This window comes from Tasmannia lanceolata, unplaced genomic scaffold, assembly GCF_043159265.1.
Source record: "Tasmannia lanceolata isolate RefF3 unplaced genomic scaffold, GAP_Taslan_0.1 ptg000018l, whole genome shotgun sequence".
Taxonomy (NCBI): domain Eukaryota; kingdom Viridiplantae; phylum Streptophyta; class Magnoliopsida; order Canellales; family Winteraceae; genus Tasmannia; species Tasmannia lanceolata.
Genome location: NW_027518695.1, coordinates 8,140,729 through 8,153,399, shown reverse-complemented (window position 1 = coordinate 8,153,399; position 12,671 = coordinate 8,140,729). Strand labels below are relative to the sequence as shown.

At 38.6% G+C, this 12,671-nt stretch overlaps 1 protein-coding gene across 1 annotated transcript; it reads right to left on the bottom strand.

The window, feature by feature from the left end:
- Nucleotides 1–1,500: 1,500 nt before the first annotated feature.
- Nucleotides 1,501–12,199, bottom strand: LOC143851731 (Peptidase S24/S26A/S26B/S26C family protein). Its single transcript, XM_077361218.1, has 5 exons — nt 11,872–12,199; nt 5,741–5,956; nt 5,566–5,638; nt 5,100–5,265; nt 1,501–1,988 (listed from the first exon to the last, which is right to left on the bottom strand). Exons 2-5 carry the CDS (start codon nt 5,904–5,906, stop codon nt 1,881–1,883), a joined length of 513 nt encoding a protein of 170 aa, XP_077217333.1. The 5' UTR covers nt 5,907–5,956; nt 11,872–12,199; the 3' UTR covers nt 1,501–1,880.
- Nucleotides 12,200–12,671: the final 472 nt, after the last annotated feature.

Below are 12,671 nucleotides of genomic sequence, written 5' to 3'. Positions count from 1 at the left end.
TGGGGATGTCATTTATTCGAAAATTTAATCATTAGGCATGTCTGTAACTGATAATGTGTGCATGTGTGTTTGGAATTCATATTCGGATTCTTATTTTGATTCTCTTACAAATGGAATGGATTGCCAGAATCAGGGAGTGGAATCAGTATCCTATTTTGATTCCGAAGTTCAGCTAAGAAAAATGATCGTTAATTCGTTATCAAGGTGCAGAGGGAAAATGCTGGAATTTGTTTCCCATCCCAAGAGATGGTATCCTAATTCAGCCTTCGTCCGAATGATTTTTTATTGAAATTTTAATTACAATTTTCCATTCAATTCCAGCAATCAAAACATGGCCCTAGCCTAAGGGTAATTTTTGTCATTTTACTCGTTATTTTCATTACCAAAAGGAAAATGATATTGTGACCAGTACGACCAATGGGAGAGCCCGACAATGAGAAAGTGCCTGGTGTGCAAAAACAATATGCTTTTTGTTGATTTTCCCAAGGGCTCGCTTTGGTCACTTGTGAAGTTGTAGGGAGAAGGAGAACCCATTTGCTCGGTCCCCTGCTGGGTCTTACCCTTGGTCTCCTGCTCAGTCGACTCTTGGTCTCTCTAGCATCCTCTTACCATCAAAATGGAGCTCTCAGATTTGATGGAATTGTAAGAAGACATTTTTCTCCATAAAAAATTCACGTTGTATCAAGTCAGGCTTGTGTCAAGATCATTCCAAACATCTCTCTTGTCAGTGTAGTTTGTACTTTTGTCTATATTAAAAGAGATTACTAAGTGCTAAGTCAATGGGCAAAGATTGCCTAACATACAAGGAATCACGCAGTACCCCTGTTTGGCCTATCGATCAGGATGACCCCGCTTACAGTCTTACCTTCACCCGAAACATAGGTTTCTCGTGACAAAATAATTTCACACACAAACAATAAGCAATTTCACACTAAAAAACAATAAGCACTTGGAGCAATAAGGACTGTTACGAATATCCTTGACTAGAACATGTCATTAAAGCATAAGCAAAAGAATATGCTATCATTATGTCCAGTGTACAGTTCAAGTAAGCCGTTTTCCACAGTTTTTGTTGCAACAGGTTTTATTCAGATGAGGGCATGTTTGGCTACCTCGAAAAATTATTTCATGGAATATTGGTCGGCCCAACTGTGAAAGAAGAGCGGACTAGCTGAGGGAGACTTGAGATGGCAGGAGCAGAGAGAGCATGAGAAATCCCTGAAAAACAGTAAAAGAAATTAGAAAAATTACTTCAAATTGTTTTTTTTTTTTTTTGGGGTTTTACAGTGACTTTTCATGCTCCCGTGACCCCACTCTCGAGTCTCTCCCTCTCCATCCGTTAATATTCATTCCATAGAATCTTAGTCATGGTTGCCAGATATGCGCTAAAAGTAAGTAACTCCCACGCTAGGATTCAGTAAGCATCAGGCAGTAGTAAAGAAACTAAACATGAAAGATTGTAATTTTTGCAGTAACTGTTTACAGATATCAGCCCAGCTATATAGCAAATTAACTTATTGAAGTGTAAAATCCACACCCATGACTTTCAAGATGCACCAAGAGACTGCTATTTTAAAGCTCCAAGTACCATTTCTATTCCACACAAAAAAATTGTAAAATTTTCTTGAATTCATGGTGAAAAGACCCATCTAAATTCATTAACCAGAATATTCTTGAATTCTAAGAGAAGCAGATCTCAAAATTCGCCCAATAAGCTGAAAAGTTTGATTTTTTAGTTCTTGAAGTGAACCAAAATTTGCCACTTTCATTTCAATACTGCCGACCACTTTGAATTGAATATCAGAGGCTTGGCAGGCTCACAATGAATTAAACCTGATTGAAGGTAAGGTTTGCCAAAGAAAATATGTCAATGAAATAAATCAATAGTTAGAAATTCTCCCCGCTGGTATTCTTCTCTCTACTTTTCCCACTCTATTAGGAGGCCAAATTACATGGGTCACCCTCCCTTGAATTAAACCTAAAGGAATCTGCAATCAACAAAAACAAGTAGATGTCAGCTAACGGTCAGTCAGAATATCAAATAATGCTGAAATTGGGTTAATGGTCACTGTTAAGTATAATTAGTTTATATTTATGTTGGCTGTAATTCACTTGCGTTTATTTTACATTATTAGGATAGGGCAATCATGGATGATCCTAATGGCAGTCTGTAATTTAGTACTCAACTCAACTCAACTCAACTCAACTCAACTAAGCCTTTGTCCCAAACTAGTTGGGGTCGGCTAATGAATTCTTTAGAAATGTTTCATGAAACTGGTGAAAGGATCTACCTGGCTCAAATTGACCAAGTCTAATCGTGACACTAGTTGGGTTCGTCTACATGGATCATTTTCTTCCATTCTCTCCTATCCAAGGTCATGTTATGTTCCTAGCCCTCAAGTCTTTCCTAGGGGTGCAACTCGGGTCGGGTTCAACCCGAATTTGGGTTGGGTCGGGTTAAGCATTTTTGCAAATCGGGTTGGGTTGGGTTGGGAAAAGTCAACCCGATTTGGAAATCGGGTCGGGTGTTGGGCAACCCGACCCGAAACCCGACAATTCTTCCACTATTCTCGTATTCCGAATATATGTAGAAAACTAAAAAGGGCAAAAAGCCAAAAACGCGTGAATGACTGAATTTTGAATTTCTATATTTATCTAAAAAGTAAAAACATATTTTTTCAATATTTATCTAAAAATCTATAATATGTATAAAAAGTTTATAAAAACCCTAACCCGTTAAAAAGTGAAAACACCCTCGCCTCCATCGACGCTCTCTGGCTCGCCTCTCCCTTCCTCCATGACGAAACCTCTCCGGCTCGCCTCTCCCTTCCTCCATCGACGAACCCTCTCCGGCTCCCCTCCTTGCAGCCTTGCAGGTAAGATCTCTCTCTCTCTCTCTCTCTCTCTCTCTCTCTCTCTCTCTCTCTCTCTGTTTCATTTTTTTCTGGTTTTCTATCATTTGTTCAGTGATTTTAGAAGAGGGTTTGTTTTTTTTCCTATTTTTTTCCTTTTATTTCTGTGCTGGGTATGTCTTGTTTTATGGGTTTTGTTTATTTGTTAGGGTTTATCTAAAGATCTGTGGAGATGGGACACAATTTTTCTAGCGTTTTGATTTCTTAATGGGTTTATGCAACAAGCAGAAATTTCATTTTTTGTTTGCTCTTGGTTCTTTTTGTTTCGATAATCAAAATCTTTCTTAATCCCCCTTTCCTTTTTTCTGTAAAGGGTTTGTAAGATGCAAAGCTCTCTCTTCCACAGATATTATAGTAATAGCAGAAATTTCATGTTTTTTATGCTATTTTTGCCCTGTTAGGACTAGATGTAGACCTTCTTTTCCAAATCGGGTTGGGTCGGGTTGAGCCAAGCCGGGTTGGAAATCGGGTTGGGTCGGGTCGGGTTGGGAAAATGGGTTCCTCGGGTTGGGTCGGGTTGGCCTCAACCCGACCTGAGTTGCACCCCTAGTCTTTCCTCACCGTTTCTACCCAAGTTGTTTTCGGTCTGCCCCTACCTCTTTTTATTCCATCAACTTGGCACGAGTCACTTCTTCTCACTAGAGCATCCAAAGGCCTACGTTGGATATGCCCAAACCACCTTAAGTGGTGCTCTCTCATCTTCTCCTCAATTGATGCTACCCCCACCTTTCTGCGAATGTCTCCATTTTTAATTCGATCTAACCTAGGGTGGCTGCACATCCATATAAGCATTCGCATCTCCACTACACTCATCTTATGCACATGCTGCATCTTGGTGGCCCAACATTATGAGCCGTACAACATGGCTGGCCTCACAGCCGTCTTATAAAACTTTCCCTTTAACTTGGTAGGTCTTTTACAGTCGCACATCCTCTTCAATCTCTCCTTCCTTATGAATGATTGAACCAAGATAGAGAAAGATATCCCTCTTAGGTACCTCCCGTCCAGTCATATTTATTAATGGCAGTCTGTAATTTAGTGAAGAAGAATTATTATAAACCTTGTTATTTCGGGGTTTAACGCTTGTTATTGCGGGGTTGGGGAGTAAACCTTCACACAATGCTGCTTCTTATTCTCCATATTCTCCCATATAAAGTAGATGATAATGGCTTCCACACTTTAACATAGTATAAGAGCATAATTCAAGAAGATTCTTCCTCTGTTATCTTTATTTTTTTGTCATATGGTTCTCCCTTTGCTATCAGATCTATGACCTTAAATTTATTGCCTTCTCTGCTATCTGAGTCATTGCAATTTGGATTTTGGTCACAAACCCCATTTTTCTGAATGAAAGTTTGGGGTAGTCAAATGGTGGGGAGGATTATGAAATTTGGTATATATATATATATATATATATATATATATATATGAGAGAACGGTTCCTACACACATGTGTAGATAAGTTATCTACACACTAGCTTAAAATACAGTGGGGGCCACATTATTTGGGTGATCCAAACCATTCATTTTTAAGGCCCTCTCATAGATAGGGTGTCCACAAAAAATCAGATCCATAGGATCATCCTAACCATTCGAACTGTGGAGGCAAAAAATGGACTAATTTGTGAAGGTTTAAAGACATCCATTTTACCTCCACAAATCGTAGGGTTGGGATGATCCTATGGATCTGATTTTTTGTAGACACCCTATCTATGTGAGGGCCTTTAAAATGGATGGCTTGGATCACCCAAACAATGTGGGCCCCCACTGTATTTTAAGCTAGTGTGTAGAGAACTCTCTACACATATGTGTAGGAACCGTTTTTTCTCTCTCTCTCTCTCTCTCTCTCTCTATATATATATATATATATATATATATATATATATAATGGGATTTGCTAGGGACCATAGCAGAAGGCATTTCACGGCTTGCATGAGAAAACAACCACATAAGCTCACTTTTTTCTCATTCATTTAATTTGTCCTATGTGTCTGCTCTCTTATGCAACAGTCGTCCACGAAATGCCTTCTGCAATGGTTTCTAGGAAATCCCCACATATATATCTTGACAAAAAAATAATGATGTGTCAACATGTCACGTTTGATGGGTTCCAAAGTCTGAGTTTGAAACACATGTTCGTCCCTATGTCACAAATCACAATGGCATAAGGTGTTTGGAGTAACTTACTGGGCCAAAATATCTTGAATCTAAGCTATTTGCTGAATTGTCACCCTCAACCCAGCAACGCCCTTCTGGGATCTTCAATATCTCATATGAGTCAGGAATTTGGATCCAGTCACCTGGCAAGGCAATTAATCTCTTCACGAATGTCTCCTTGTGGTTATTTGGGGACCTGAAAATCATTGGAAAGAGTGTTGAGATAATGAAAAACAGATCAAATTTCAAGTTACCATCGCATGAACATTCATACACATTGGCATAAGGTGCCAAATCATCTATGACTTTCATACACATGAACATCATACACATTGGCATAAGGTGCCATGAACATATAGAAGCCAAATCATCCGCATTCATACATTATTGAGTGCAGAAGTAAATATATGAAGATTTAAAAACTATCAAGCTATCATTCTGAAAGATGATGCTTGACCAAGTAAAAAGCTATTCATAATGCTGGAAGTAGAGTTACCGAAAGATTATCACATCCCCATGTGAAAACTTGTAGTCTCTAAGGCAAAACTTCTCCACCAAAAGAAGGTCATCTGTGGTCAAACCATTAATCAATGAAGTGATTGTTGTGCCATCAAGGTATTATCAAATTCAGCTCTACATTAAATATGGCTAACTCAATAAGAAAATATCACCTGTCAATGATCCGGGAAAGGAATTGGTGCCCGAATGGAATGTTGGATGCATGGAGGCACCCTTCACATGAGTAATACTGGTATACAAGTCTGAAATGGTGACACCAATTAGTGCACTGGTTATCGTATTCTTTGTTAATAACGACAGAAAATTCCAGGTTCCCATACTCAAATTTCCGCCACAAGAGAAGAATGTCAAGAGAAAGATGTGGTCATCTGTACAAACCATTACCACCCATGAGGAGCAAAAGTGAGAAAATGTGGAGTTTAGCAAAAGAGAAGCATTGTGACTAATTGATCATATAATGTTCAAGGATGGGTCATAGGTACCCATATAATAGAAGAAGATTTCAGGTATGTTAACTACAACAAAGGTTCAAATGGCAAACATTTTTATCCAAAAAGTATAAAAAGTTATAAACTTATAAATTTGCCCCACTACAATATTAAAATAAAAAAAAGATTTCAGGTATGTATGTTAACTACAACAAAGGTTCAAATGGCAACATTTTTATCCAAAAAGTATAAAAAGTCATAAACTTTTAAATTTGCCCCACTACAATATTAAAATAAAAAGAAGATTTCAGGTATGTTAACTACAACAAAGGTTCAAATGGTAAACATTTTTATCCAAAAAGTATAAAAAGTTATAAACTTATAAATTTGCCCCACTACAATATTAAAATAAAAAAAAGAGAACAGTGTTTCTGCGCAACTGCGCATATAGAGGCTATCTCTGCTGTTACTAATACAATGATTTTCATTCGCTGATGGCAGTGGGTCCTGTGTACATTTTAACGTTTCAACAAAAGAAGAAAATGACACCCGAGCCCTCCTATGCTACCCAGAAACGAAAAAAATTCCACTCGAGTCCCCATCTAACAAGAATTTTGGACTCAAAATTATAATAAGCTGTCACAGTCTCCAACGATTTCAACTTGAAAATCAGACACCACTCTGCTCAAATTTCAACTTGAAAAATTCCCAATTTGGGATTGTATGCAATCTCAAAACTTTCTAATTGCACTAGAAAATCACTTGATTACAATTTCAGAAGTTTTTACTAGGCCAACATGGAGTCAAAAAATTCAGAGCTATTAAAACTGCAACTGGAAAATTTGCTATTAACAGAATTTAACACACAGATATGAACCCTAAAAAAAGAAAGAACAATCATGAAAAAAAAATAGATAGAAAAGCCCAAATACCAGAAATTGAATGAACAAACAGAACCCAATTGATGGGGGATTTTAGGCGCAAGGGTTCCACCGGATTAGGGTCTCTCGCGGAGAAGAAAAGGATGAAGAAATCAACCTTGAAGGATCTCGCAGAGAAGAAGAATCTATCTCATGGAGAAGACAATGTTATCAAGCCCTAGCTTTTGGGTTGCAGAAGGAGAAGAAATGTCGTGGTGAAGCCCTTCGCGGAGAAAAAACCTAAGCTCTCGTCGTTTGAAGGGTTGAGATTTTTCAAAACCCCACCTTTTGGGTTTCTGTCGGAGAAGAGGAGATTTTGCAGTTTACGATGGAGAGGGACTCGGCTGTCATTTCTCTTTTACTTGTATAAAAATCGAGGAGTCGACTGTCTTTTTAGTTAAATTTATAACTTAAAGCATTACATGAGGACCCACATACAACAGCCAATGAGAAACCACATATTAGTAACTGCGCAGATAGCGTCCCTGCAGGAACACTCCTCTCTAAAAAAAAAAATCCACTACGTAGAATATTAAGAAGGTGCAAATACATGGAGTTGTTTAAACATCCTAACACTAAATCATTAAATGAGATTAGAGATGTAACACGTCACTTAGAATTTCCTACTGCATAGCTTAATTTGAAGAGTACTCTTATCTTATAGGCAATTAAGATTGGGAAATGATAAATTCGCACCCCCTGTAGGATGATTCGCACCCCTTTTACACGTCAAAAAGAGTTAAAGTCTGCCACAATTCACATTAAAAGGGGTGTGAATCATCCTACTCAGGGTGCGAATTTATCATCGCCCTTAAGATTTCCTTAAACATTTGATGCCTCCAGATAAAGAGCATTTGAAGGAAACAAATCTATACTTACAGTTAATACGAAATAGAAGGCAGATTTGAACCATTTAAAAAGGGAAAAAAGAAAGAAAGAAAGCAGATTTGAATCAGGGGAGAAAAGATAGTTTCTTTGGAATCATTCTTGGCCTTATTAAAGTGATCATTCAAGTACAACTAGAAATGGTTGCCTTAACCATCCAAGATGACCAACATAGAATACCTATTGTATTTATCAATCTAATGTTGATGATTGAGTCAACATAGTAACAATCCAATTCTTATTCGTTGGGAATGGTGAAACACAAGCTACAGGGACCCCTCCCCATCCTAATTCCCTCATCGACTTTCCCAAGTGATTCCGAAATAAATCCCCAATGGATGCTGTACCCAGGTTTCCCATAGAAGCGCCATCAAAGTCAATCTTAAGTGTCCGTTCACTTGTTTTCCACGCAAAGGAAAAGAAAAGGAAAAGAATCTGACGTGGCAAAATGGAAAAGAAAAGAAAGAAACTGTGATGGGAAACCTGTTCTGTGGTCGTTCAGTTGCCCAGAAATCCTGAGAAACCCAGAGAAACTAAGCAGGAAAAAGGAAATTAAGTTGTTTACATGCATAGAAACCCATACAAACTAAACAGGGACTTCATAAACTTGATTTCAGAGCTCATCTGGAACCATATTTGTCTAAGGGCTACAAACAAAAGTTATGGCTCACGAGTGGGTCCAAATTAAGTTTGTTAGTCATGGGTTCAAAATATGAACTTAATTCCAGTCATCATCTAGAACCAAATTCTTCCGTTTACACATAGATTATTAGGCTCACAAGTGGGCAAAATAGATCTTTGGCAATATTAGGTTCATATTATGAAAATCACAATAATAAAAACAAGAACAATGGTTGTTATAAAAACCAATAGGAATATATTTAATCGCAACAAACCAGCAGCTTAAAGCAATCCAAGCATGATGTTAATACCAGCTGCAAGTCAAGGAAGGAGCTGCAATCAGTGACCAACACCAACTCTGAACTTCTGAACTTGAGAAATAGGACTGTTAGTTGAATGATATTCCTCTTCAATGGAGAACACAAACTTGCAATGTTATCCAACAGCAAAGGATTTTCGGCCATTAAACAGTTAACATTCAAGACAGGGCAAGCGTCTTTTGTACACTCGACAAAAATTTTTGTAGAAATTGTAGGTCTTCTTACCAAATCTAATAGCAGCTCAATTCGAAGCTTGCAAGAACAACTCTTAACCCAAGGAATCATGGGACATAGGCAAGCATCTAGATCTATAAGACGGAAAAAATGTTCCAAAACTGATATGGACGTCCAATAGCACAGAACGAACACAATTACAGTATGTGTGCTCTGAAATGAAAAATTCCAAAACAGATCTATAAGATAAAAGACAAGATCTAAAATGAAAATTTTGCTAGGACCCTGCATCTCTTCGACTGCATCTCGGGAGTTTGAACACCATCCCATTTCAACCAAAAAGACAACCCACCCGGTTGTCAAAGGTATCTAACCTTCCTTCCCCGCAAAAAGCTCTCCACACGAGAACACACTATAGATAGCTGCATGCTTTCCCCAGGGCGAGTTATGACAAGCTCTGGTGCCCCCAGTGGGCCCTCACGACACGGAATTGCCTCACGTGAGCAAGAGGCTTCGAGAAAACTAGTGTTTCCTGAAAGCGGAAGGAGAAGGACCTGCAACGGCAGAGACTACTGACCCTCTCCTTAGTTGACAAAGAACTTCGATTGTTCGAGTGAATAACCAATGTTTCATCTTCCTTGCCGCACAGGTAGCAGCAACTCAGAACTCTAATCCCACGTCTAGGAAAACAACAGATTCGATTGCACACACAAATACAAATGGTCCAGCACCTCACAAATAAAAAAACCCATTTAAAAAAAAAAAACATTTGCAGAGGAAAACTCCCTTTTTGCAGAAAAAAGGGGGGGTAGAGAGATAGAGATAGAACCCCCTCGGCAAACCCTTTTCGCAGAAAAATGGGGTTTGAAAACAGAGAGAGAGAGAGAGAGAGAGAGAGAGAGAGAGAGAGAGAGAGAGAGAGAGAGAGAGAGAGAGAGAGAGAGAGAGAACCTTCCTTTTTTGAGCGTCGGCGGGGATGGGATGTTGCCGGAGAGGAGACGGGAGTTCGCCAGAGAGATGAGAAAGGAGAGACGAGGGCGACTTTTCGACTTTGGCTTTGTTTTGCTACGTGGGAAGAGCTCGCCGGAGAAGACGAGCAAGGGAAGAGGGTAGGGTTTTCAGTCTTTTGAATTATGAGAAGAGGAGCCCGACGGCTTTTCTCGGGAAGTTTTGGCGAGAAAACAAATCGCGCATTTAGTGAGAAACCTCGTATTCCACATCATTTAAAAATATTTCCACGTAATATTTTACGGTTTCTCGAGAAGCCAAGAGAACAGTGGAAAAACGCATTTCTCAAGAAAAAAAGAGCTAGTTTCTTTTCTTTTCTAGGCTCTAGAAAGCAAGTGAACAGACACAGGGAATTAGGAGGTGGAGGGGTCCATGTAGCTTGTGTTTTACACAAGGTTTTAAAATTTCGGTCGAAATCCCTTAAATACCGTCAGCGGACATAAAATGGCTTCCATTATGCATACAATCACTGATTTAAATGAAAAAAGTAAACAAATACAGAGAAAACCAGAGCTTTATATCATGCTTGGCATTAATTCTAGGGTTCTATTTCAACTCCTTAAGTTTTTGTTCTTAGGCTATGTGACGCAGGGAGTGCGAGAGCGGCAATAACAAGATGGAGGCCAACACAAACAGCAACTAAAATAATCTCGTGGGGGTTTGAAGACCCATGCCACGGTTTGGAGAAAAACTCCAATATAACAAGTGAAAGGAGCAAAGCTCCTCCACTCACGTGAACGAGCCAATGCTCTCTTCACAAGAGATGTCCCAAAAAAAAAACTTTATTCAATCTTCCCTTCTTTGCTCATGCCATTACATTAAATAAAAAAGCCAAAACCTAAGAATAGCATCCCTAAATTCTTGCCTAACTATTATTCTCAATCTTCTAACTAAAGCAACATAAATAAAAGTAGAAACATGACTAAAACTTTCCTAAAATAGTAATCCCGCAATCTGCCTATACCATATCCGTAAAACGCCTTTAACTTAGTCAAATCAAGTCCAAATCGCATAATCTTGGGCTCTTTTGATAGGTAATCGAAAAACCTTTCTATAGATACCAAAATCATGCCAAAAGAACAAGATTTGATGCCCTAAAAAATACTACAAATAAAATGACGAAAATAGAAAATAAAAATAAAAGATTTGATCCACACCGCACGTTCTGCATCACTATGCCAGTATTTATGAACTTGATTAAGTACTCAAAAAACCGAAAAATAAAAATCCTTCATTAAGTACTCAAAAGACAGGATTGAGTGCATGAAAAACCCAATCATGTAATAAAAAATCTAGAAGGAAGACCTGAAAAATGGACAGTGCTAGAATAGTCAAAAGTTCATATTACAACACATTCTTTTTCGAATCATAGAAGTAAATTGAATACTCAGAGTTTCAAGTCCACTTGGACTTGGGTCCTCATAGAATTGGAGTCCATGATGCAAGTTATAACATCATGGTCTCCATTATTGACACAATATGAAAAACCAACTTTGAAAGACGTATCCCCGGAGCTAGGGTTTCTGCGTTAAAAATCCCGGATTCAATTGACCTTGCAATTTAAGAAATGCTCCATCAAACATAAACATAAACATAAACATAAACATGCAAGCAATTGAAAATAAAAACCCTCACAGTAAGCTCTTTACCATAAGAGCATGCAAGAAATCGACAAAAGTCCCCTACAAACTACAAAGAACCCATATAAAATCCCCACGCCCAAATCCTTTTTCATTCCACAACAGTAAGAATCTTAAAAGATCAAAAGACAAAACATAAACCAGAGAAAACCTGATTACACGCCCTCCGATTTAGACAAAACAGAAGCAGAGGCTTTTCTACTGAAAGGGAAAGGCAAAGAACATGAAAGGGCTCATGAATAATAGGGTTCTAGAATGGAAGAGACGAGGATGATTTAGAAGCATACCTGTAGATTTTGTGGAGTGTGGATGTATCTGGGTGGCAGATTCTTCAAAATCTCGGACCCTGTCGTCCTTATAACAGGATGGTTTTTTGGAGGGAGAGAGAGAGAGATTTCTATAAGAAGACTGCTACTCTGCTAGCAAGGGAGCCCTTCCAAAAATTGCAACGCCTGATCAGCCGAAGAGTACCGTAGGCCCACTGAGTGGATGGTCTAAACAATTCAATTTTTTGTTCCCCTTTGTAAATAGGCATTACCCCAGAAAGTGGGGTTATAGGATGATCCTATAGAAAACCTCTATGAATCGAAGGGGTCATATTCAATTGACCTAGCTGCATATGTTGTGTGCCCCTTCCAATTCCATAATGAAAGATCTAGGGAGTGGTCGGTCACCTTTGTGAGAGCAAAAATACATACAATTAGACAGGGAAGTTTGTGAGAGCAAATACCTACAATTAGACAGCTATAATCGAGCAAAAATCAAGAGGGAGATTACACACCTTTTTTATCTCCCGTTTCCGGGAATCAGAATACCACCCCCTTGCGAGGGTATCAAAAGACGCCTTGTATTCCCTCGTTTATTCCCTTCCGAGTCAAAAATCCTTTCCCATTCCATTTGGAAAATGCAACCAAACGGTGGAATCGCCCAAACCGGTATCAATTACCGATACCAATTCCCGATTCCAGTAATCCAAACGCACCCTGAGATCACTTCCACTTAGTCGATTAGGAAATGATAGGTACAAAATGCAAAGAAAATGAAGGGGTATCATCATTAAATGTCGTCATGATAAAGAAAAAATTGA

Coding starts and splice junctions, on each gene's coding strand:
- LOC143851731 (XM_077361218.1), bottom strand. CDS start 5,906: ATGGGAACCTGGAATTTTCTGTCGTTATTAACAAAGAATACGATAACC. Junction 5,639..5,740: donor CTTTCCCGGATCATTGACAG/GTGATATTTTCT, acceptor GTTTGACCACAG/ATGACCTTCTTTTGGTGGAG. Junction 1,989..5,099: donor ATTCAAGATATTTTGGCCCA/GTAAGTTACTCC, acceptor TGTTGATTGCAG/ATTCCTTTAGGTTTAATTCA.